Consider the following 24892-nt stretch of genomic DNA (forward strand, 5'->3'; position numbering starts at 1 on the left):
GTGAGATTTTCGCTTCACTTGTGCGGAGTAGGCTATAATCTGCTCCCGGAGGTAGGCCTTAAGAGCATCCCACACAATTAAACAAGAAATGTCTGGAGACATATTTGTAGTCAGAAAAAAGGCTATTTCCTCTTGCATGAATTTGAAGTTATCATCCGACAGCAAAGTCGAATTGAATCGCCACTGTCTGTTCCTCTGAGGGAGGCCAGGGAGAGACATGGTCAGGACAATGGGTGCGTGATCCGAGATGACAATACTTTGGTAAGCGCACGAATTAACCAGTGGAATAAGTTTGTTATCGATAAAGAAATAATCGATCCTTGAGTACGTGTGATGGACGTGTGAAAAAAAAGAGTATTCTCTGTCGTATGGATGCAAAGAACGCCATATATCACAAGCACCATAGTTAGAATCTTGAATAGAACGGGCTGACCTACTCGCTGTGCTGGGTTTAGTAGAAGATCGGTCCAAAACCGGGTCTAACCAACAAGATACATAAGAGAATATGTATTAAGATCTGGGAGCAATGAAAACAGTCGTTCAAAAAAACCTACGTCATCCACATTAGGAGCATAAATGTTTACAAATACTACAAGTGTGTTACATAGTTTACCTGAGACAATCACATACCGACCGAACCTATCAGAGATCACATCATGTTGCACAAAGGGAATATCTTGACTGATAAGAATTGAAACTCCCTGGGCTTTTTCTTGGAAAGAGGAGTGAAATCCCTGTCCCGACCATCGTGACAACAGACGGACGTTATCTGAACTGCGAATATGGGTTTCTTGTAGGAAAGCTATTTCTGCTTTAAGTTGTTTCAAATGTGAGAAGACATACATTATTTTTTACACAACTTATTATACCCATTCAAAGTCCTCTGAAACACTTCATACAAAACATCAATTAAAGTCAATCTTGTGTTTATTTAATAACTCATTTTTAACAACAAAGAAACAAACACCCACCACACTTGCTCCCAGGAATATATAAGCATATTATGAATGTGCAAGATATCATACGACAGCAGTTGAGACATTTTGTCTGAGATTCAATTTCCAAGAGGAAGGGGGAGAGATTTTACACAATTAATGTCACTAAATGAACAACGCAAACATACATTGACCTATGTACATAAACTTGAATAAGATTTTTGGTGTGAGATGATCCAGTTTTGTGGAAATTATGCAGATTTTGAGTAAAAAATTAGGGAAATCAAATATAACACAGTAACAAAAATAAGATTTTGAATAAGAATAGTACAATAATCTAAATATTAGCAATTCTATTAAATATTTTTAATACAGTGTCAATCACAGCAGTGTACAGATCCCACATGACAAAATAAATGATAAAAATAAGGCTCTAAAATAAAATTATGATTCACAAATGTTTCCCTCCATGGCTACAGCTAAAATTTCTCTTCATATTTCTCGTCAGATGACCCGATAATCTGAAATGAGAGACTAAACCCTTGTTCCAGTGTGCTCCTCCCTGTTCAGTGTTGTCGCTCTCTAACAATCGGGATTAGGAACTTGGTCCAGACTCTTGAGGTCATTGAGGAAGCTGGTTGGAGTCAGGATGTGAGAGGACCCTGTTAAGAAGAGAGGGATGAATACATTTGAAAAAATTTCTGGAGAAGGCAGATACGAGAACCACAGCCTTTCAAACAGCGATTGCTTACCGATCAACACTTCCCATTTCCCCTCAGTGGCGCGAGTGACTTCATAAGCAGAACGCATCTCGGAGTGGGACGCCCCACCAATCACAAAAACAATAAGTCGAGGTCCAGTGCGATATTCTGTTGGAGACTTATTTTTGTGCCAGTGTCCAAAACGTGCACTGCTGTAAAAGAAATAAAACAATAATTTAGCAAATAGTCACTATTACTAAAACTAAGATCTGGTAGTGAGCAGCCAGTCTTAGTACCTTACAGAGATCCAATAACAGCAACTACTATGTTATGCAATAAAACTATTTTTTCCAGTCTGGAGATGAGCTTTATTTAAGCATATTGTCTTGTTGCTATACATTGTTTAAAGCCGGACATTGTCATGTCCGGTTTCAAATGTGTGTCCTTTCCTATGTGCTGTAGCCAGACTATATTCTAGTGTTAATACTAATGACCACTCAGCTTTAATTCTGCACTTTGCTGAAAGGAAGGAGACATTCTGCATTATACAGATTATGACTGAATCCAGGTCCATCATCATGGTGGGTATTCCCTGAGGGATTAAAGACTATTTAAAGCAAAACTGGCTTCATTTCACCTTTTCATCTCCAGCCTGCTTTGTCAAATATGAGATGGAGCTCCAACTAAGTTACAGGGATAAAAGCTTTCTTTGACATTAATCTGTCTGCGTCCCGTTTATATTTTTTTAAAGAATAAAGCTAAATTTCATTTGAACATTAGATTTTTTTCTCAGATCTCATATTCTTCCTTTTAAATATCTCAACCTTTTTTAATTTTTTATATATATATATATATATATATATATATATATATATATATATATATATCCTGAACTCTCATAAACGTAACCATCTACAGCTCACATATTATTTCACCCACCTGACTGCAGTCTGAGTTGTATTGATGGGAGCAGGATCAGAGATGAATGGCCATTGCTTTCTGTCCAGCTTGTCTTCTATGGCACTCTGCAATACAGAAACACAGATGTTCTCAAAAGCTGAAAGCCAAACGGGGCAGGTGGGCCACCAACACCGTATTTTAGCTGTTGTACCTCCATGACATCCTTCAGGGTGGGTGTCCATCTAGAGAGCTGGTATGTGCTCTCTTTGCGATCCTTCCGCTCTGGCAGCGTGTTCCCAGCATTGCGACCCTGACAAGCAACATATCTCACGTAAAAATTTAGAGCAAACAACATTGAGACTTTAGCCAAATTGCGATCAAGAAACTTACCCCAGCTATAATGTTACAGCCCAGGTTCTGCAGGTTGGTGATGATGTTGCTGTCGGCCTGTATGTTAGCATGCTGGATGAGCTTTACCAGGTTCTCCTCCCCGATGCCTGCATGGAGAACCAGACTCTTAATAGGTGTGAGCAATTCGGTCTAATGAAGCAGCCGCAAACACAAACATTTCCTACTTTGAACAAAAAAATGCAGGTTTAAAAATTCTACAATAGTTGAAAGAGTTGTGTCAAGGGCCACACCTTTTTTCTTGTGAAATATGTACAGCAGGATGATGCGGATTTTGTCGTAAGCTTCAATTTCTTGGTTGAGAAGCACAGGAACAATGCATTTCATGGCATCTTTCAGTGGCTCCCCTTCTGCATTTGATCCAATTGCCAGGTCCTGTGGAAGACAACCATGGTTAACTATTAACATTTGTGCTGGATGTGAGATTGTGAGATTGCTGCTGGAATCTCACAGAACACTTAAAATTCAAGTCAGCTGACAGTCAACTCACGGGACTATTGGCCTCTCGACCTCACTCTATTTTATTTGACTTTTACTTGCATGAACTGTAAAAGTACAGTAATCACTCGAACTCTTTCACTAAACTACTTCAAAAAGGTTAATACGGGCAGTCCAAACACTCAAAACTGATCTTTCCAATAATCTCTGAATATTTAAAAGTTGTCCCTAAATAAACTTTACACTTAATTGCACTGTAAACTTCCTGCATTATGTAATCCTTTAACTGCGTCAAAAATAATGGAAAATATTTGGCCCTTAACCTGGGCTTTTATACTTACATCTAGCTTTGGGGGATTTCCCTTTTATGCAATCCTGGGCACTGTGTGACCTCCTTAAAAAGTCTTGCTAAGCTTTAAAACAATTTTGGACTAAGCCTTGTTAGGGCCAATCAGCATCGGAGCCTTTTGTGTGCGACTGAATCTGGACAGTGACTACAGAAGCACAAATAAAAAACCCTTTGTTTATAATGCTGCACATACATTTGTATTGGGTTGCCCAAACAATGTAGAACACGTAAACGCATGACAGCTGAGAGTGATCTGTTGTTGTTTGGATCACACTGTTCGTCTTAGAGCCAAAAAATGTCCACTAGATTAAAGAGGCAGCTTTCAGACATGCTGACAATCCATTAGTGCAGTCAGGTGATTCACCAGAAAAGAGCCCCATTAACAATGGCATTTCATAATGCCACAACCATGCACAGCTTCCTCTGTGCTTGTTACTCATTTGATGCCAGACTAAATACAGCATAATACAGTACATCCCCTCAAGGAGAAGAAGCATGTCTGGCACATACATATGACACACTAGGAACTGGCACCATATTGAACCATGGCTTTATCCTAAGGCTCTTGTTGATGGAAGGATTTTGACATTACCATGTAGATGTTAAATGCCTTAGCACTCGGTAATGACACAACAGCTTCTTCTACATGTCTGTGGATATATGCCTGTTGACGTCCGGTCCCAAGCTTCTTAGTCAATATTACGATTATGATTCTCCGTAAAAGATTTAATAAAAAAAACACCAGACTGTGCCAGTGCCATTTGAACATACTCCAGAGGATCTATAAATAAAGACATCACATCAAGGGTACTTAGTAAGCAGAGGGAGTGGGATGAGTAATTCCATGTCGGATACTCTCTCCAAGATACTTACTGTCAGTGATTAACACAGTGGGGCATTCAGGTTGATCCCTTGCGATATAAAATCTACACACTCCAGACTGACAAGCTGTTTGGCCAATGATGTTTGAGCTGAGAACTCCCGAGAAAATAATGTTCAACGGCCTAGTGCTCATGTATGTCCCCCTTTCTCTTCAGGGATCAAGACAACATTTTCCACGTTCTATTTATACCTACTATTACAGATGTAAATGTAAATGACTAGGAATTAGAAGTAGTTCAAACATGTTATTTTAACTATCAGTGTTGTTTGTTGCTACAATGACAATACTGATTGTGTCCAGCGTGACCAGAGTCAAAATGTTGATGACACAGTCAAAACATGACTAGTTTCAGAGTGACTGACCTGTTCCACTTCGCAGAGCTTATCAAGAGAGGCCTTGAATTTCTTCATACAAGCTTCAGCTAGGTGCAAGTGAGTAGAGTACTGTGAATACAAAAGAGTATATATTTAATAAACTGTTTAACTCAATCAGGAGGATTTGTTAGTTGTAATCATGAACAGTTAAGACGGTTCCTTCCCCTACAACAGAAAACGTATCTTATAATGATCATGCTTCATGCCACTCACCATGCCCAGCTCTTTCTGATACTGAGGCATTTTCTTTAACATCTGTGACAGATCCTTCATGTTGGCCTGAAATGCAAAAGCATTCAATCAGAACTGCACAATCACACAAACACAGTTCTTTCATGTTATATTATGAGCATCTGGAATAATTGAACCAAAATAAGTACTGCACATGAGCACTCACGTTATCGGTGCACATTCGCTTGCTCTCACAGAAGGTGCGCAGAAGCTCTGTCACTTTCCTGCAAAAGTGGGCAAATGATAAGTCATTTAATTAATTATTTTTAAATCAACTTTCTTACAGCAATCTGACAAATGGCTACAATACACTACAATGGAACTTTATATTTCTATTTAATTAAATCAAGTATTTAATTTATTGACATTTAATATATACTCTCTTTTTCTGCTTTTATTAGTAATTTTAACCACATGACACAATTTCATTCTTGGAGAAAACACACATGGGGAAATGTGTATTTTTAATACTATAATTAATATTTTCTTATTAAGAATAAAACCAGACATATGTATTTTCGACAGACTTACTTTGTGACATCTGCGATGTGCATATGTCTGAGCTGCACCCAGAGCTCATCATCTTCATCCAACAACACTTCCCTCTCTTTTTCATTCCCAATGCCGGTTGTCTGATAACTTCAAGAAGTTAAAAAAAAACACAAATGAGAATACAGAGAAAAGGAGAAAAAAAAAAACAGCATCTGATATGTAATAAGATGATCACTTACGTATAGATATCCTGTTTGATATCTAGCAGGTCGTAGACCATTGCCTGGAAGGTTAGCTCATGTAGAATAGGCGAGATGGGATCAAACCCACGATCCACGATCAGTAGCTGTGATCGTGCCTTATCTGCACCCTAAATACATTTTAAATAAGAAGTATCATCAGGTATAACTGAAAGATCAGATTTGCCTCAAAGATGCATCATGGATGAGAAAAACTTCTTTCTGTTTTTTGTTATGCAGTGAAACTTGTATAAGCTCTTGTCTATCCAAATTCAACGTCACTGTCTGATTGCAGTATGAGGCAGCACTTAAGGAAATGTTCAGTTTCAAGTACAGTGAAAATAAAGAGAATGCTTAGACAGTGCTGCAGATTGATGCACTTCAGATGTGTGGGGACATAAAAAAGGAACAGTAATACATGCCTGTCAAGACTCATCTCAGGAGCAAGGACATGTCAGCTAAGAAAGACATGGAAGAAGAAAAGACAGAAAAAGGAAAGACCCAGCAAAGCGTGAAAAAATAATCCACCGGAAATTAAAGCCAGAAACCAGAAATATCCACAACCTGTGAATGTAAAGAGCAGAATCCCAAATAGTGTGTAATTTCATTTTCTGAGAAATTTTGAAAACATAAAAAAGTAGCGTATGGGTGTTTTCACATCTTTTTAATCTGCTTTGTTTTCTAGGGAGCACACAAACTGTAGCAGCTTTTGTACTAGTAGTGGTAGCTCCATGTTAGATTCCATGGCAATGTTTCTCTTACAGAAATTTGAACTAGTTCAGACAACAAAGTGTGAAAACGCCTTAAGAATTCAGTCCACCATTTTAACAGAAAGCATTCTATTAAGAGAATAAAACAGATAAGGATGTTGTCGTTCCTCACCTCTCCCATGCTTGGGTTGTCAGCTTTGTGAGCAATGAGGCGCTGGTGAACCTCTTCAGCCAGTCTAACAGTCTCCTCTGGTCCTCTTAAAAACAGAAAGACATACAACAACAGAATCAGCTAATAAATTCAGTAGTTAACCACCTCCAGTATATGCAAGGTTTCCATACTTGCGATATCGGATTGCAGGGTACTCCTTAAGTGTGTCACACAGGGTCGCAATCTGCTCGGCCAGATTTTCCATCATTTTGTCTTTTTTCTCATTAGGCTTCGTACTATAGAAATTGTACAAGGACGAAGGGTCATCCAGGGAGAACACCTGCAAGTATGAGGGGAATTGACATTTAGTTTTTCCATATTATGTTTGTAACAACCAAGCTACACCATGCAATATTTTTACAGTACATTCACATAATGCTCATAAAGTCCACAGAGACCTCTGACCCCACTATACAGTTCTTCTCAGCATCTTTCAGGTGATTGTTTTACAGACCACAGCTTTACTGTTGTGTTTCACCTTTAACACTCTCATCAACTTCATTTCCAGAAGCAGTGGGCTAACGTATATGTGAAAAGGTTCTTATAAACTGCAAGGCCAGCACCAAACTCCACACTGACAAAAGTAGTGAGGAGCTTTTGAACATGGTAGAGCAACTACTAGCCAGAGTGAAGAGATTGTTTTTCTCAACTGAACGTTGGAAACCGAAACACACTTACAATGAAAGTGATTAAGAAAAGTGCAGCTTAAAGAGATAAATCCTCACCTGAGACTCATACGGCAGAAAAGCAACATTGATCTCTTTCAAAGTCTTGACCACCTTGGAAACTCTGGATTTCCCAATCTCAGCAAAGAGACCATCTGGACAAGCTGTGGGAGAATATATTTAAAAAACTATCAATGTTCTGCAAAGAACAATTTAATTTACTGATAAACAAAACCATATATCAATATTTTCTATATTAAAGAGAGAGAGAGAGAGAGAGAGAGAGAGAGAGAGAGAGAGAGAGAGAGAGAGAGAGAGAGAGAGAGAGAGAGAGAGAGAGAGAGAGAGAGGATCTTACTGTCAGTGAAGAAGATGTGCACTGCTTTGTATGTAAATGCTGCATCCTTGAAGTCGTTAATCAGAGCACGAACAGACTGAAATAAAAAAAGAATTTGTTTTAAAGATAAAGAATATGAAAACGTAACATTATAGAAGGAATTCTAGGCAAAGGCTAACCTTCTCCACTGGTGAAATTAAATAAATGGCCTCCAAACTAGAGATGGGCTCCCTACGTTTGTTGATGTCTTCCACAACTGAAAAGCAGAAAAGACAGGAATTGTGCTTCAATTAAAAAATTCTAACAATATCAATAATACATACAGTGAATGCTGTAAATGGTATGGACTGCATCTCTTTCATTTTCATCAAATCAAGCAGTGAGAATTTATGCTGTGGGCATAGGAAAGTTTACTTCTATCGAGATGTAATGTAGGGAAGAGCATGAGCATTTACTGTGAGCAACACAACATATTTCACATTCAAATAAAATGCAAATAAAAGTATCCTCTCTTTTGTATACAGAGTTCCATAGTGATCCATAGGATGCAACAAATATATAACTTACTGGTCACCCCCTCGGCCAAAATATCAGACATCTTGCAGCAAGATGACAGAATACGCATGCTCATGTGGTCCACAATGAGAACCTGAAGAAACACAATGTACACAAGGATTATAACTTCTAAAATCTGTTTTTGTTTATAGTTTTTTTTTATCATTGGGCAACTTTTACCTTCCATTCTCCATCCTTCCGCACACTCTTAATGACCCCATTAAGGATTTCTGTAGGAGAGACAAAAAGGTTCATGTGATAACAGTAAGATAAGGAATTATCTCTAAATATCTCTAGATCAGGAATCTGGAACTGTTTTGATGCATGGCTGTTCCCCAACAATCTGATGAGACAAACTGAAAAGCTGCGGTGAGTACAGGTGGATCACTTTACCCCAAAATAGGGACGGGAATCGGCAGGGACCTCCCGATACGATACTATCACGATACTTAGGTGGCGATACGATATGTATTGCGATTCTGTAAGTATTGCGATTCAATATTACGATTTCCTGGGATTTCTTTTGGTTATTTTTTTTTTTTTAAATACTGGACCATGGAAAAATGTTGAATCATACCTTCAAATACAAAACAGTCCAATTCACTTAGAGCTTTACAAGTTTTATTTCAAATATTAACATTAACTTAATGACTGCCGGGCAGCCAATAGAGAAAATAAATAAAAATGTTCCCTATTATTGTATAGCCCCTGTCAACTGCACACAAACTGACAGATTAAGAAATGTATGCCACTTAAGCTACTTTTAAACAATAAATAAAAGGTAAATTAAATAGAATGAATAAAAGTTTACTTAAAATATAAACTTTGAACTAACAAAAAGTAGGCTATTGTTGTTTGCATGTAGGCGATACAAAGCTAGTGCTTGGGTATGTTTAGATTCTTGTGCAAAAACAAGAGCTGGTCAACATGCTCTGGGGTGATGTTGCTCCCCCCATATATCCCCCCCCCCCCCCGGTATAAACCAATAAATATGTTTTTTTTTTTAATTTTTAAAAAATCGATTTGGGAGGCAGCATGGCGATTTAAAATCGTCATTCACAAGAATCGCGATTTGTAACTTAATCGATTTTTTCCCCCATCCCTACCCCAAAACATCCTGAAATCAATCTTTTAGGGGGGAATAGCAGAGGCCCTATTTCACACATGCAAAACCCATTATATTTAGTGAGACTATTGATCAGGCCAACATCTTTCCCCCTCAGCTAAATATTCTCCTCAGGGAAACTCTGAACTACACCCTGAATCCAGTAACACTTGAAAGTCAGTGGCTTATAGTGCACAGAAGGAAGGAGTGCATACAAATAAACATGGAAATGAAGAAGTACTCTGATGTGACACGTCTTCCCTCAACTTCCTTGTTTGACCTATAAACACAGCAGTCACTTCCTTATACATATGACCAGTTGCTTTAGTCGCACATTAGTTTTTCTCGCTAATTGACATGTCATTTATCTGTTTACAGGAATAAGTTTAACTCAGAAGTTTATAATGAAGAAAAAACATTAATGCCCTTCACCTTCTCTTAATTACCATTGAAATCATTAACAAAGACTATGTTTAGAGTTGGAAGATGAACACTATATATTTGTTTCTGGGTCAAGATGATAAAAATAGGAAGGCAGAACTAGTACTAACATGCATTCATTGAACTGTCGACAATGATAGTGTATCCCGTCTCAATCCAGACAACAGGACAAAAGGATTACTTAGGAATTGCCCTGATATGTGAATGGATTGTTAACAAATACTGAACTAAACCTCAATTGACTTTATTGTACCAATGCTTAGAATTGATTCCTACTGCTGACAGATTTCATCAGACATTATCATCACAATGACAAAGGAGAGCACACACACACACGCCCATGCTTTGACTCAAGTTGCTTGGACAGCAACGTTACATACAGCTCGACAACACAACTCTAACACCTTTTCCAGATTCTCTCCATCCAACCCAACAAATACACGTGTTCTCTAATCCACAAAGAGTTGAAAGATACGAAGGTGTGTAATCCCAAACTCACAGATTGAATTAGATTATAGAGCTGCGAGAACAGCAAGATGTTGTTGGTCACGGTTACTTGTATTACCAGTACATGCAGATTTCAACAACTCTCAGTCTGGGTGTGTTCACACTACACTCTATCACACACAACAACTAACAGCAGACATCTCCCAACCCTTAACACAATGAAACGGTTGTATTGACATTATGAATACACAACAGCCTAATGTAAATTATTCAATTGTACATAACCCGAAACCTGTATTTGTTTTGCCTTTATGGAGAGTTGTTTTACACAATGGTTTGCACACTGTCTACATATTCTTACACTCATAGTATATTATATTATCTATTGTATAGTCAAATACTTATATCTATACCTCTACTATATATCATATATTATATCATACTCTCTGTATATTCTTTGTATACATAAGTCTATATACACATATTTATACATGTGTACATGTTATAATTATTATTATATTACTATTACTATTATTATTATATATACTGTTGCTGCCATTATTACTATATACTGCTATTATATTGGTATAATTACTATCATATATAAATATATATTATGTTATATTATATAATATATACTGTACTATTTGTATATACTGTCTAACAATAACATTACCATCATATCATCAGTACTATTACCATCATCTTGCCACTGCACCTTATCTACCTATTTATCTTGTGTTTCTGTTTTTTATTCTTTCTACCTCAATATTTTTTATTTTATTCTATTGTATTGTATTTTATTGTATTCAAATATACCGGCTGCTATGACCACTTAATTTCCCTTCGGGGATGAATAAAGTAATCTATCTATCTATCTATCTATCTATCTATCTATCTATCTATCTATCTATCTATCTATCTATCTATCTATCCATCTATCCATCTATCTATCTATCTATCTATCTTTCTATCTATCTATCTATCTTTCTATCTATCTATCTTTATGTCCAATACTGAACTAGCATTGTTTTGATATTTTTACAATACACGTTTGAATTGAAGTTGACTCCGAAGTATCAGTCATGCTGACGTTTAGATGACGTCATAAATGTTCCTGCTCCATCACAGGCGCAGCAGCTCAACTTCCTCCTCGGTTAGCTCGCTAGCGTTAGCATAGCATCAAAGTTGGGACTGTGACAACATCCCCAGCGCGACTCTTTCCCTGGTTCCTCCTGACCCTAATCCTGAATGTCACAACCACACGACTCCTCTCTCCCCACGAAGGCGATGCTAGCGACACTTGTGACGCAACAACGCCACGTTTAACCCCCCCAATTCCAGTATTTACTTCGCCTTTTAATTGGGACCCGAGACAGGAAGAAACGTCTGGTGGACCCACGTCCCCAAACAAGGGTTTCACTGGTTAGTTTAACTTCCGTTTACGAAACTGCTACGATGACACGTCACGGTACTTTTTCTCGTGTGACTTTATTCTAACAGAGTCTTGAAAATATTAACATTAGAAGCAATAAGTCACTTACTTTCCCCAACTACCGCCTTCAGTCCGCCCGCTGCCATCTTAACAGCCTGCAGGTCCTCACTTCCTTGTCAGCGCCTGTCAGCGCACACAGGTATTCACAGAGAAACACTGCCCCCTAACGTCGGAGAGAGCACATCTCATCTGAATCAGAAAGTATTTATTGCCAAGTAGGTTTACATCTACCTGGAATTTGCTCTGGTTATTGGTGCATACAATGAACATAGAAACATAAAAACACAATAAATACACCACACATAAGAAAAACAATAATAATAATAAGAAAAAAAAACAGTATATATTTACTCACTATTTACTTCTTATTTACTCACTTTTTCTAATATTTATACAAGGTAGCATTTATTTAGACAAATATATCTATATAAAAATATATAAAAGATATAAAAAGTGAAGTGAAAGGTGAAATGCACGATGCACAATGCAAAAAGCAAAACAGTGAACGGTGTCAAATTGCAATATGCAATGTAATACAGTAGGCAATAAAAGTTGGAAATAAATTATCCGGAGTTGTGTCCCTGATGTTCATCATAGAGAGATACATGAGCATCTCTCTGGTGAAAGAGCTCCCGGTTTTAAGGCAGAAAACAGAATTAACTAACAAAACAAGACAAAACATCGCGCACCAAATCACGAGGCAGCCGTCCACGGCGCCATCTTGATCATTAATCTGCACTCAGTTGCTGTGAAAAAAATAACAGCAGCATATTAATTCAAAATCATTTTATTCTGAAATAATAGCCTGCCTTGGGCTTTTATATAGATAGATAGATAGATAGATAGATAGATAGATAGATAGATAGATAGATAGATAGATAGATAGATAGATAGATAGATAGATAGATAGATAGATAGATAGATAGATAGATAGATAGATAGATAGATAGATAGATAGATAGATAGATAGAATCAAGATTTTTTTTATTGTCAAATGAACAGAGATAACATGAAGTAGTCACTGTCAATGAAATGCTTGGGTCACACACTCTCTTTAAGCAATGCTCAGTAATGTCAACCCAAAAAAATAAAATAAAAATAGAAATAGTATAAAATAGCATAAAAAAGAATAAAATAGAATAACATTGAAATAGAATGTCAAAAATCTAAAATAGAAAATAAAATATATACATCTAAATATATATCTTTACAGATGAATGATCAATTTGTGCAGTAGTGCAAATAATATCTGCACTCAGTTGCTGTAAAAAAAAGTAACAGCATCATATTAATTCAAAACCATTTTATTCTTAAATAATAGCCTGCCCTGGGCTTTTATATAGATAGATAGATCGATAAATCGATAGATAGATAGATAGATAGATAGATAGATAGATAGATAGATAGATAGATAGATAGATAGATAGATAGATAGATAGATAGATAGATAGATAGATAGATAGATAGATAGATAGATAGATAGATAGATAGATAGATAGATAGATAGATAGATAGATAGATAGATAGATAGATAGATAGATAGATAGATAGATAGAGCATTAAATTAAATGCATTCATAAACATTAAACATATAAATATGTATCGTGTATATATAAACATGTCATTGCTCACTTTGCATCTAATTGCATTGTGTGTCTGAATTTAGTCATTCTCTGTCTCTTGTTGATTTGCATCTCCCTGTAGTCCCTTGTTTGTTGTTTTGCATCTCCATGTTTTCACTTTGTGTCGAGTTGTACTTGTGCTGTGTTTCTTTGTAATAGTTTTGCATCTGTTTTTGCTTGTTTGTGTAGTTTGTACATCTGTGTGTTGTTCCATGCAGAAGCTCTGGCCCCTTGGACTCATGGGCCTGTGCCTAGTATGGCCCATTTAAAAAATGCAACCGCAAGTAAATAAAACATCATCATTTGGCTTTGAGCAGCATTTCACAGGAGGATTGGTATTTATCAGCCCATCAAATCATAAAAATATTATCATACCATATTTTGAATGTGACTTTTAAAATGAGAGGCAGCTGCGAAAAAGAAACAGCTGCAAGAAAGAAGTACAGGCTCTCTGTATTGGCAGTGTCTCCAGCCAAAGACTGTGAAACAATTGACTGCCCACTTTCATTCGATGAGCCTTGGGAAAGCCATGTCATCTGTTAATGAGGATGGCTGAGAAGTTTGACATATTGTTATGCCTGATTATTGTCAGGACACATCCAAGACTCAATATCAGACTGTCCTCTCAGAGACTGTATCTTCATACTCAGGAGATCAACAACATATTTTCTGGTCTGATTGAAGCTCAAGTCCAATTCAAAATGATTTATCAACTGGGATTCTCAAGCATGTGAGAACAAGTCTTACCTCTTAAAGTAAACTGCCTCGCAACTGTTGCATTTATTTTCCTGTCAACACACAATCATTGTGATGTGTGTAGCCAGGGAATTGAAATCATTGCAGCTTCATTATTCCTGCGTCCTTCATCATAACCCTTTTATTTAAAATTAAATGAAATGAAATGAATTATGCGCAGAAGTGGACTGCGCAGGATTAATTTAGTTTAATTTAATTTTTTGGGGCCCCAGCACTTACAGGCACTAACGGACAGTGAAGCCCTATTGAAATTGTAAGGATTATTATTATTATGATTATATATTATAAATGATTATTACCAACATGTAAGGGAACATGTTCACATTGACCGATCTTCACAAAAATCAATACACATGTGTATCATGACTAGACAAACAAAAAAGTCTATAGGTCCAATTTGAAATTGAAATTCCACATTTTTCCTTTGAGGTACTTGTACCAGGGCTTACATCAGATCAACTTCAAATTGAGATGAGAGTCATCACAACAAGATGGAGATACAAACTACCTCAAAGATCGATTTTTCGTCACACGGAGTGACCGTGACGTGACGTCAAAGTTTGATTACACGCCATTAAAACACGATGTTCGCGGACATACATTTTGACCGTCAGGACATCACGTGATTCTCCTCTTTAATAGAAATGTTCAAACGTAATCTGAAAACCCATCTTTACTCATTAGACCTTCTTTGTGCCTAAATTGTCATTACAGTAATGAGTGGTGGTGGTGGTGGGGATATGAAAATGATTGATATGTGTGTCTTGTTTAAACATTCACTGTTATAATTGTGTTGTAAAGAACTTTGGATCAACAAGGTAGGTTTTATTGGACTAAATAAATGAAGTTGTAGAAGTCGTATAAACACTGAGATATATAATGTAAAGAGACGTGACTGAGGATCTGTGTGTTCTCTCTACTGACAACTCAAGAGACATGAAAACGCCAGGGGACACCATGTTGTTCTTCTTGATAGTTACTCATACAACCACACGGATGGACTCACACTACACACACACACAGCTCCTGTCTGCACAGTGACATGCAACAGACATATAAGCCGTGATGATGTCACGTCACGGTCCAGCAGCTGGGAGTTTTTTTTACACAGCTCAAATCAAATCAAATCAAATCAAAGTTTATTGTCACATGCACCAATGACAACTTCATTGGAGCAGTGAAATTCTTGGGACATGGCAGGCAGCATCTACACAGTAGACGGGCTTTACAAAATTTTAAAAAAGAATTGACATACCATATAACATATTAAAATATTAAAATGAAGCAGAAAAATATTTAAACGAAGCAGATGTTTACCGGGTGGAGTGGGGAATATTAAATTAAAACAAAAAAATATGAATATATATGTAGTAAGTACGTAGTAAGTGGGACCTCTGATCTTTTGACCTGGCAGGCAAGGGCTTTACAAAATAAAAATAACATACCATATAACATATAACATAGCAAAGCAAAAAGAAGCAGCAGTTTACCAACAGTTTGAAGCGGGGGGAATATTAAATTAAATAATATGAATATATGTGTAGAAAGTGTATTTGTATGGGTGGTGGAGCAGAATGTACATTGCTGTTACACATTATAGGTTAATGGCGAATATTAGCCTCTCCTTGGCTGAATTATCCCTTCCAGTGAAGACTGGGAGTGTTTCCTCTTCTTCTCGCTACCGCCCAATTTCTTTTTCAGCATTTATAAATTGTTTTAAACTTATCAACGAGGTGGTTTGCTCTCTTGTTGTAGCCACTTGTTAGAATTGAACCTGCCGCGAGTGTTGCGTCACAGGCCAGCGACGGCTACTTTCTCTGGGGGACGGAAGTCAAACAAGATTCGCCTCTTTCTCCAGCGCCACCTGCTGGTCTGGAGGATTCTGACTGTTTTCACTTAATTTTGATTTTATAATTATAACTTACTTTATTTGACAAAATAGTTGTGACACTCCTTCATAGTTTTTTTTAAGAGAAGTCCAAACTGAGAAACAAAAAATAAAATTAACATAACATTTATATATTTCATTAAATCTATTTAAAATATATATTTGTGATAGAAAAAATTATCAAATACAAAGCTGATCCTGTTAAATGCTCATTACCAGATTTATCAAGTTGAAATTGTTTATTTTATTCATAAACCCAACAAAACAAATTTAAATGCAAACAAAAAATCTTGAATTAAAAAAGGAGCAGAAAAGAATAATCTTAAATAATATTTCCCTCTTTCACAAGACCTTTGCAAAGCAGATAATGTAATAAGGGTCCATATCGTCTGTGTTGTGATGGCGCCTTTCTTCCACTTCCACACGAGCCGCTTCCCGTGACCTCTCAAGCTGTTGACGGAAGTGCGAATAAATTCAAATCTCCTCGACTAAACCAGCACTTACCGACGCTGGGGTTTTTGTGGCTTTAATGTAAAAACATAAATTGTAACCACTTTCGAACTTTTTGCAAATTTTGGTAAGAATTTGAGCATGTTAAAGCCCTCAAAAAGCCAATTCATTTGCCTGAATAATAAATCCTTACAATTTCAATAGGGCCTCACTGTCTGTCAGTGCCTGTCAGTGCTCGGGCCCTAAATACATTTTATAGGCACTGTACCTCACAAAAATAAATTATTGTAATTATACAAAATCCAACTAGATATATAATTCAAATAATTATTTATTATATAACAAAATCAGCAGCCAAACACAAATAATTCACTTAAGCATGAAATATTAGGCTTCATGGGTGTAATTACTCCCTGGAAATCATCCTGCAAACTTCTCAGACTTCCAATGAGATGTGGTCTTACTCCAGTCCAATCAGTTTCTTCTGCTCCAAAAAACAGTCCCGAATAATCCTGCACGAGTGCTGAGCTCGTGCATTTCTTCAACACATAATCCTCAGTTCTGAGATTCCTCAGAAATATGTTTATTGAGGTTCTTCTCCTTTCGTACACGCATTCGCTCTTTGAAGTCTTCCAACTCTTTCCTCTGGAAAACAAATATAGCACAATGATGATTACATTAATGCATCAGTAAATCCACTTTAAACAGACTCCAATGCAAACACTGAACGTAATGGATATTTTGAGAAATCAAAGTAACATGGAGAGAGTCAAATTATTCTCAATACAACAATGGTATATGGTGTCAGGGATGAACAATAAAAATATACACTCTATTGTGTCTTTGACCCGAAGCTTGAAGCAGAAAAACACATGCACACAACACACGTAAAAACTTGAACTGTCGTTCACAAAAAAATCTAAATAACTAAAGAAAAAAAGAAAATTGAACAAAGTACAAATAACTACAAATACAATATTTTCTACTTTTTTATACAATAAAATAAAAGAGTGCATTGACCTTTTTAATTTAAACCAACTAAAATAAAGTTTATAACAGGGTATATGATCTAAAAAATAATTTAACCTTCATTTAAATGGATATACATGATATGAAATACGGAAGCCAGACTAAAAAAGGTAGGTCTTGCGTTTACTTTAACAGGCTGTGGGGACGCAATAAATACATGATCTCTGTGTATTATACTTACATGCAGTGCCTCATTAGGGGGGAAGAGCTCCCTCTGAAAACCACACAAGATGCCATAAGAGAAAAGACAAAGAGAAATCTGTTACTACACGAACCAGGAGTGATGACTGGTGTGTGTAAGAGGAAGAACAAGCAGTATCACTGACCTTTCTCTTTACGACATATTCCTCAAAGTAGTCTGCTTGATTCGAGATCCAGAAAATGGACACAGGAAAGGACAGATACAACATCATCTGTTCAAAACAAAAACAAAGCAGTGAGCTACATTAGAGCACAGTTACATCATGGCCACAGATCGCCTCTCGATTCGGACTAGCTGGATCAAAACACCGAAGCAAGGCTGATATAAACCATTACGACATCAAAGCCCACAGACTTAGCTCTTAAAATATTTGCAACTTACTCTGAAAATCTCTATTTTAACGCCCATTGTCAGCACCAGCTTCAGACCCACAACGAGGAAGTGTTATCTAAACACCGACCATTGCCGAAGACCTTCACACACGCACACACTACTTCCGGGTTGCTACCCCCCGTCCAATCACTTGAGAGCCACGACGCATGCGCCAGAGCGGTGAAAAATAAATATTTGTAGCAGACGTAAAAATGGTCAGACACGTAAGACTTTGTTCCTACGATGTTTATCTGTTAATAAACTGCAGTTTGCATATTTTACGATCTGAGGCTTACTTTTGGATCGAAGCTGGAGCAGAGTGTCCACTAGGGGGCGCAGCACACCACTGCTATAGATAAATGCTATAGATGTGAAGCAGTGTAGCAACACATATATTTTTAATTAGGGCCAAAAATATATCAAGATAAAAATAATTCCTATCATTCACTAGGGATAATTATCACAATAAAAAGACGGGTTATTTTTCCTGAGTGGGGGTCGTGCTTTTTTTGTCAGAGATTTACAAACACTTGATAAATAAAGAAAACGTTCTAAAAATTTGATCGATCATTAATTGATAGCAATATATCTATATATATATTGAAAAATGGTTATATTGCAATTGATGAGAGTCAGTGTGATAACTATGGATATTGTTTTATTGCCCAGCTGTCACCAAGAGACAGGACCTGAGCCACAGAACCTCCTCTCCACCATGAAAACCTGGAAAGAGGACAGACCACACGTCTAGTAGCAGGAAACAAGCACCACTTTTGGGACATATGGCCTAGCTTTATTTCTTTGTTTCTGTAAGGATATATTAATAGTACACTGATTTGACTACATTAGAACTGGAGTTTGCTGTTTTGGATTTTTAAATTTGTTTACTTCTACTGAGTGTGTACTTTAGGGGGTATATGAAGTCGGTACCGCTGAGACAGTTTCATCCCCCAGGCCATAAGACTTTTAAACTCCTCTGAACTGCAATAACTCCACCAAACCAGCACCCTGGAATATTTGCATATTTGCACCAGCACCATAATAAGCCCATTTGAATATTTGCACTACTGCACAAACTGAACATTCATCTGTAAAGATATATATTTAGATGTATATATTTTATTTTCTATTTAACATTTTTGATACTCTATTTCATTGTTATTCTATTTTATTCTTTTTTATTCTATTTTATACTATTACTATTTTTATTTTATTTTTTTTGGGTTGAAATTACTGAGCTTTGCTTAAAGAGAGTGTGTGACCCAAGCATTTCATTGACAGTGACTACTTCATGTTATCTCTGTTCATTTGACAATAAAAAATCTTGAATCTTTTGAATCTTGAATCTAGTATATCTTCTGTATAGATCAATTATAAAATTAAACTTACTTTGTTAGCACTTGAAGATGAGTATACAGGAGGAAGTATACAAATACAAAAGTAAATACAATTTTGATGAAACCAAATACCACATTTTCCCAAATAAAGGCTTTAAGAATACAATCGATAACAAACCTGCAGAAGTCTTTGACATTTCTACACATGTTGATCAGCGATGGTTCTATTAGTTATGAAGCTAAACACGTGTGGGGGGGAAGCATGAAGCATAAATCCTTTCCAGAGCGGGTTCCGATCCGCTCACTTCTCCCGAGCTGCCTCCGGAGCCGCAGTGACGCGCTCTGCACGTCCCCGACGAAAGACCTACGCGTGACGTCACCGACAACGAGAGGTGTTCAGGATCCTCGGAGAGAAAGATCCCGCGCGCCCTGGCAACCTGATAAACCCAGGTAAACGCCGTTGTTTCCAACAGTTTTGTGCCCGCCATGTTGTTGCCCCGGACCGAGCGAGTAGCCGGCGAGAAACACGGTCGCAGTGGCGTCAAGGGCTCGGATAACACGGGTGTCCGGCGCCCACTGAGACCGCTCACTTGCACGGCGGCCTGTTCTGGCTAGCTAGCTTGCTAGCTTAAAGCTACTTGGCAGTTGTCTGTCCAAAGACACAATAACCGCACCTCCATTGTGTGTCCGTCTGACATCCCTCGTCTGTCTCACCCACCGCTGGCCACCACTACGCTGGAAGTGGTCCCATAAATGCTGCTACGACCACCGAGCTGGGCATCTAGTGCTAGTTCGCTCGTCGACTGTCTTGTGTTGTGGGAGACGGTGAAGCCGTCACGGCGATGATGGCGCACACAGACTGGGGCTATTCTCTGAGAAAGCAGCCAGTGGAGCAGATAACAAGGATATACATCTAATGTCCATGTTGTAAAGCTCGCTTCCACGACCTCTGAAACCAAAACACGCGTTTCTTTGTACGCGTTTGCTTCCCCTGTGTGCACGGACGTCCATTACGACACCCAGGCAATAATCTATGCCCTGTGGCCTATCGTCAGGATCTTGGCTCCTCGGCGATGGTCGCTCGCCAGCAGTCATTACTTTGCAGTTTATCGTTGTGTTGTCCACCACATCTGGTTGATGAACCCTGTGGCAGACAGATGTGCTTGGGTCGTGTGAGTGGGACTAACGTGGCTGGGTGTTACAGACACAAAGCAGTGGCATTCAGCCGACTGATGTGTTCAAACAGATTACTCATGCATAGGCCCGTTACTCAGCTCCAGGTCCCTGCTGACAAGTTGCTGTCTGACATGTTTGTTGTGTTTCATAATAACGTTTGGCTCCGTCTATAACAGCTCTGAAGCCTCATGTGTAACAACATGGAGCTTTATCCAGAGACAGACTAGCAGGACTGCAGTCACATGCCTGTTTGAATAAGCTTTATTAAAAGGACACAGAGACTGACACATTTTAAAGCTCCAGGTTTTACAGTAACTGGATACCAATGTACTTTAATGTTATTACTTACAATGAATGTTCCTAGTTAAACCGGAGATGTTCCATAACTTCGTAGAACAGACTGAACTACGACTGCATATCTCAAACAACAACATGTTCTAATCTTTGTTTCTTCCAGTTGGAAACATATCAACTACACACAACATACAAGGAATGTCAAAAAACTATATGCCAGATGTGAAAATGTGCACGTGAGCTACTTTATCTGCGTTATCACACTCGCATTGTTGTGACTCTGAGGCGAGTACAAAATGTTCACGCAAAGCGAATAGCAACTTGTTAATCAAAACTATTTTTAGTAGAGTAATCAATATGACAAAGTAGCTGTCTGGACTTCACTGAGCAGTCAGCTGTTTGTTTGGCAGCTGGCTCTAATGGAAAGCTTTGGATGTGGATTTTGTCTCGCTGTGATTCTGGTCATTATATTTTTCCTGTGCTAAAAGAAATATTTTCTTCCCCCCCGTTGCTTCTCTTTCTTATTTTTGAAATTCCCTTTTTTTGGGTTCTGTTCTCTCTGCTTTAGTTGCCATGGTAACATCATCCTTGGCCTAGTTGTGAGTGACCTCTGAAAGAAAAGGAGTGTGGTCTTGTAACAAATGAGCGAGCCATCAAAATCTATTACAATGTGTACGGGTTTATGTGCTTCATTTATCACTGGAATCACTGTCAAGATGAGACTCGCTACAACCATCGCACGGCTACTACTGCGAAAAGGTTTGTGGTGCATGGAAATTGCCTTCTCTATATCCACAAAAAAGCAGAGCATCATTGTCATACAGTGGCATATTGGGATGTTACATTTTTTATTATTTTATAGTAAGGCCTTTTTAGATAGTATCTATATCAATATTTAAGTTCACATTTAATGTAATTCAAATCCTCCAGTCAAATGTCCATCACTGGTTCCCACTCTTAATATGTTTTACCTGGAAATCACAGTTACAAATGGTAGTAAATAGCGTACAAACTGTGCACACAGTCCTCATGACGCAATACACTCCTGCATGCTCGACCAAAGATAAAAGGAGAGGACAGACCAGAATGCTAGAGTGATGCAGTTTTCAAACTCGAAGACAGGACTTGAGAGGACTGTCTAACAAATCAAATCAAGACCTCCTCTAATTTCCTGCGCCATTTATCCTCTCAAAACCACTAATATCAAATATTATTTTTAAATAACATTAATTTATAAATGTGATATAATGATGACATAAATCGTGATATGTTGAAACAGTACTCATAAGACACAACTCAGAAACCTCGGGCAAACACTTTCTCACACCATATAGCAATGTTGTCACACTTTGACAGTTGTATTCGTGGTTGTTCATACACAAAGGAGTTGGTGTTGTTAACATTTTAAAAGCAATAGGCTTCAATTGGAAGGAGTGACCTACTACAACATCCAATAAGCAAAAGCCATTCCCTGTCAATATTCACAATAGTTGTAATTACCCTGTGCGTCTATGAATGAGCATTGAGTAGCTTTGAAAAAAAAAACATATTACAGCTATACACCTCAACCTGCTTAGTCATGTTATTATCCAATCAGCTAATCAAGTCATGGCAGTGCAATCCATGAAATCATGCAGTTACAGGTCTGGAGCTTCATCAACAACGGCCCCTGAAGTTTACAGTGAGCACCAGTCCATTGGCTGTGCATGAGGGGGTCTCAGCACAGCTCCTGGATGCTGTGGCTGTGGGAAGGAGCACTGGGGCTTTTCCAGCACTCGCAACTTGCATGCAATTGCTGACAAGATATCCAGAAGGAGCCCACGCCACTCAATCGACTTCAACAAGATGTCGCAACCAGATGGAATTTGGCATTTTATATGATGCAAAGCTTGGTTGAGCAGAAGAGGGCACTGGTTGCATATGCTGCTGATTATTACCCTATTGGAGGCTGTCAGTGATGGGCTGCCTGGTGCAGCGTGAGATGATTATTCTGTTGCTGCCATCATGCTTGATGCCTGATACAAAGACTGAAACTTCGAAGTGGAAAAAAAAGATGAGTGCTTGAAATCTTCTGCTTCAAGTAGGATGAAATGAGTGGCATTTAAGATGCCAACAAAGAGGATCCCCCAGGAGAGCGAAACAGGATAGCGGCTGATCATGTGTGGCTCCATTTTGCGGGAGAACGCCATGTTTGAAGAGCACACCGAAACCAAACCTGCATCACAGTTATACCAAAAGGCTTCAATCATACACTAATTTAAGCAATTTTAAATTATTAATTTTAAAACATTAAATATGTCTTGAACTACTGAAAGTATCCAAAGGGATAGTGTGAGTGTCTTAAATATTATTATGTCAACTGTTGTCATTTTTCATAAAGCGACGATTGGGGCATAGGTTTTATTTGTGTCATTTTTTATGATTAATGCAAAATCAATAGTTAATTCATTGATGATTTATTGATTTGTAAAAAACAACTTGTAATTGTCTAAGAAATTCAAAGTAAAAATATTCAAGGCACTGCTATTTCTGTATTTCTGTTATTTTGTAGTTAAACTCCCACCTACTTCATGCTACAAGTTCCTAGAAAGAGAGTTTGTCGGAATACTACAACTGGCACCAGGGTCATTTCCACACACTCGCTTATGTAACACCAGATACCTGTAGTGTTGTCAGCAAACATTAATTGATAGATGAAAAGAGACATTATGTATATTGTAAAAAAACAGAGATGGTCATTTAGTAAAACGACTAAAGATTAATGATTTACTGTCAATATTTGTAAAAGGATACAGTCAGGGTATGGTCGAATGTTTGTCTTTTTTGTGACAGGTAGTTTCACAAAAAGATTAACATGTTTTTGCTAGGAGAGACTGTGTCATTCTTTTCAATCAAAAAAGACGTGTGTGTATCTTGGTATCGGAAATGACAATTGGCCAAAATGAGTTTGAGATTATCTGCAAATTTCTACCAAACCAGGATCGTGCATCCTTGTTAAGTTCAGTACTGCCCTTATAAGTTGGTGGACTCTAGAGAGACAATTTAGAAATGAATGGTAAAAACCACAGAAGCCGCAGAAACCTGGGCTTTTAGTCTAGTATCGGGCGAGTCTTTCAGGTCAAAAACAAGTCTCAAGTTTAAGCTAATTCAAAAGAATAAATTATTCAGGCTCAAGAAAGCTCCCTCTACATCAGGGGTGGAGAACCATATTCCTATCAAGTACCATTTACATCTTTATAACATCCTTAATGGCCTTACTAAACATACACACACTGACCTCCCTACTGCGATGGCTGGGACAGCTTCTCTTTGGTGATTCATCTGAACTCAGACGATGGTGATGAATAATGCTAATATCATGAAAAATGTGAAATTTTAAAAAGAGGTTTTTAATCTCAATGGGACTTTCCTGGTTAAATAAAGGTCAAATAAAAAAAAAATCAGCTGGTTTTTCAGGCTTGAGTCTTTTCAAGAGTCGGTGTCAAGAAGAGCTGCTCTCGGTTCCAAAGAGAGATTCAAACTTCAGTGTGTGTCTCCTCAGAATGTGAAAGTCTTCAGGATATACAGCTCAGCAGGTTATATAACCTGAGTAGAGGGAAGTTGGATTTAGTTTGGATGTCAGGCACATCAGCTGGTTCCCCTTTAAACAGCTAAACAAGATATTTAGGTCATTTTGTTTACTTTTCATGTACTGAAACCTTGTTCACATTCAGCATATTCACATGTTGTATGAGGCTTCTGTTCTTGCAGGAAAATGCTTAGTGTTTACACCCAATTCACTATTTTAGTTTGTCTCCCTCCAGCAAGGTACTCCTTCACAAATTCTCCTCCTGAATGAGGTTTCAACTTC

At 37.8% G+C, this 24892-nt stretch overlaps 3 protein-coding genes across 3 annotated transcripts in view; 1 reads left to right on the forward strand and 2 right to left on the reverse strand.

Moving 5' to 3' along the window:
- Positions 1 to 909: 909 nt before the first annotated feature.
- Positions 910 to 12023, reverse strand: stxbp2 (syntaxin binding protein 2). The gene is made up of 19 exons (XM_061089389.1): positions 11966 to 12023; positions 8609 to 8658; positions 8441 to 8522; positions 8053 to 8129; positions 7895 to 7970; positions 7597 to 7700; positions 7003 to 7151; positions 6833 to 6917; positions 5951 to 6081; positions 5751 to 5858; positions 5386 to 5443; positions 5202 to 5267; positions 4977 to 5057; positions 3178 to 3319; positions 2927 to 3033; positions 2748 to 2846; positions 2576 to 2661; positions 1688 to 1848; positions 910 to 1597 (listed from the first exon to the last, which is right to left on the reverse strand). Exons 1-19 carry the CDS (start codon positions 12000 to 12002, stop codon positions 1518 to 1520), a joined length of 1779 nt encoding a protein of 592 aa, XP_060945372.1. The 5' UTR covers positions 12003 to 12023; the 3' UTR covers positions 910 to 1517.
- Positions 12024 to 16945: 4922 nt separating this feature from the next.
- Positions 16946 to 18340, reverse strand: LOC133023264 (protein PET100 homolog, mitochondrial). Its single transcript, XM_061090250.1, has 4 exons — positions 18245 to 18340; positions 17988 to 18074; positions 17843 to 17875; positions 16946 to 17277 (listed from the first exon to the last, which is right to left on the reverse strand). Exons 1-4 carry the CDS (start codon positions 18269 to 18271, stop codon positions 17188 to 17190), a joined length of 237 nt encoding a protein of 78 aa, XP_060946233.1. The 5' UTR covers positions 18272 to 18340; the 3' UTR covers positions 16946 to 17187.
- A 1602-nt stretch (positions 18341 to 19942) lies between these two features.
- brd4 (bromodomain containing 4) overlaps positions 19943 to 24892 on the forward strand; it is a 31285-nt gene continuing 26335 nt past the window's right edge. The window contains exon 1 of the mRNA XM_061089399.1: positions 19943 to 20022. The gene's annotated coding sequence lies outside the window, so the exon portion shown is untranslated. The remainder of the gene's footprint in view (positions 20023 to 24892) is intronic.

Source organism: Limanda limanda, chromosome 17 (genome assembly GCF_963576545.1).
Source record: "Limanda limanda chromosome 17, fLimLim1.1, whole genome shotgun sequence".
NCBI classification, from domain to species: Eukaryota; Metazoa; Chordata; class Actinopteri; order Pleuronectiformes; family Pleuronectidae; genus Limanda; species Limanda limanda.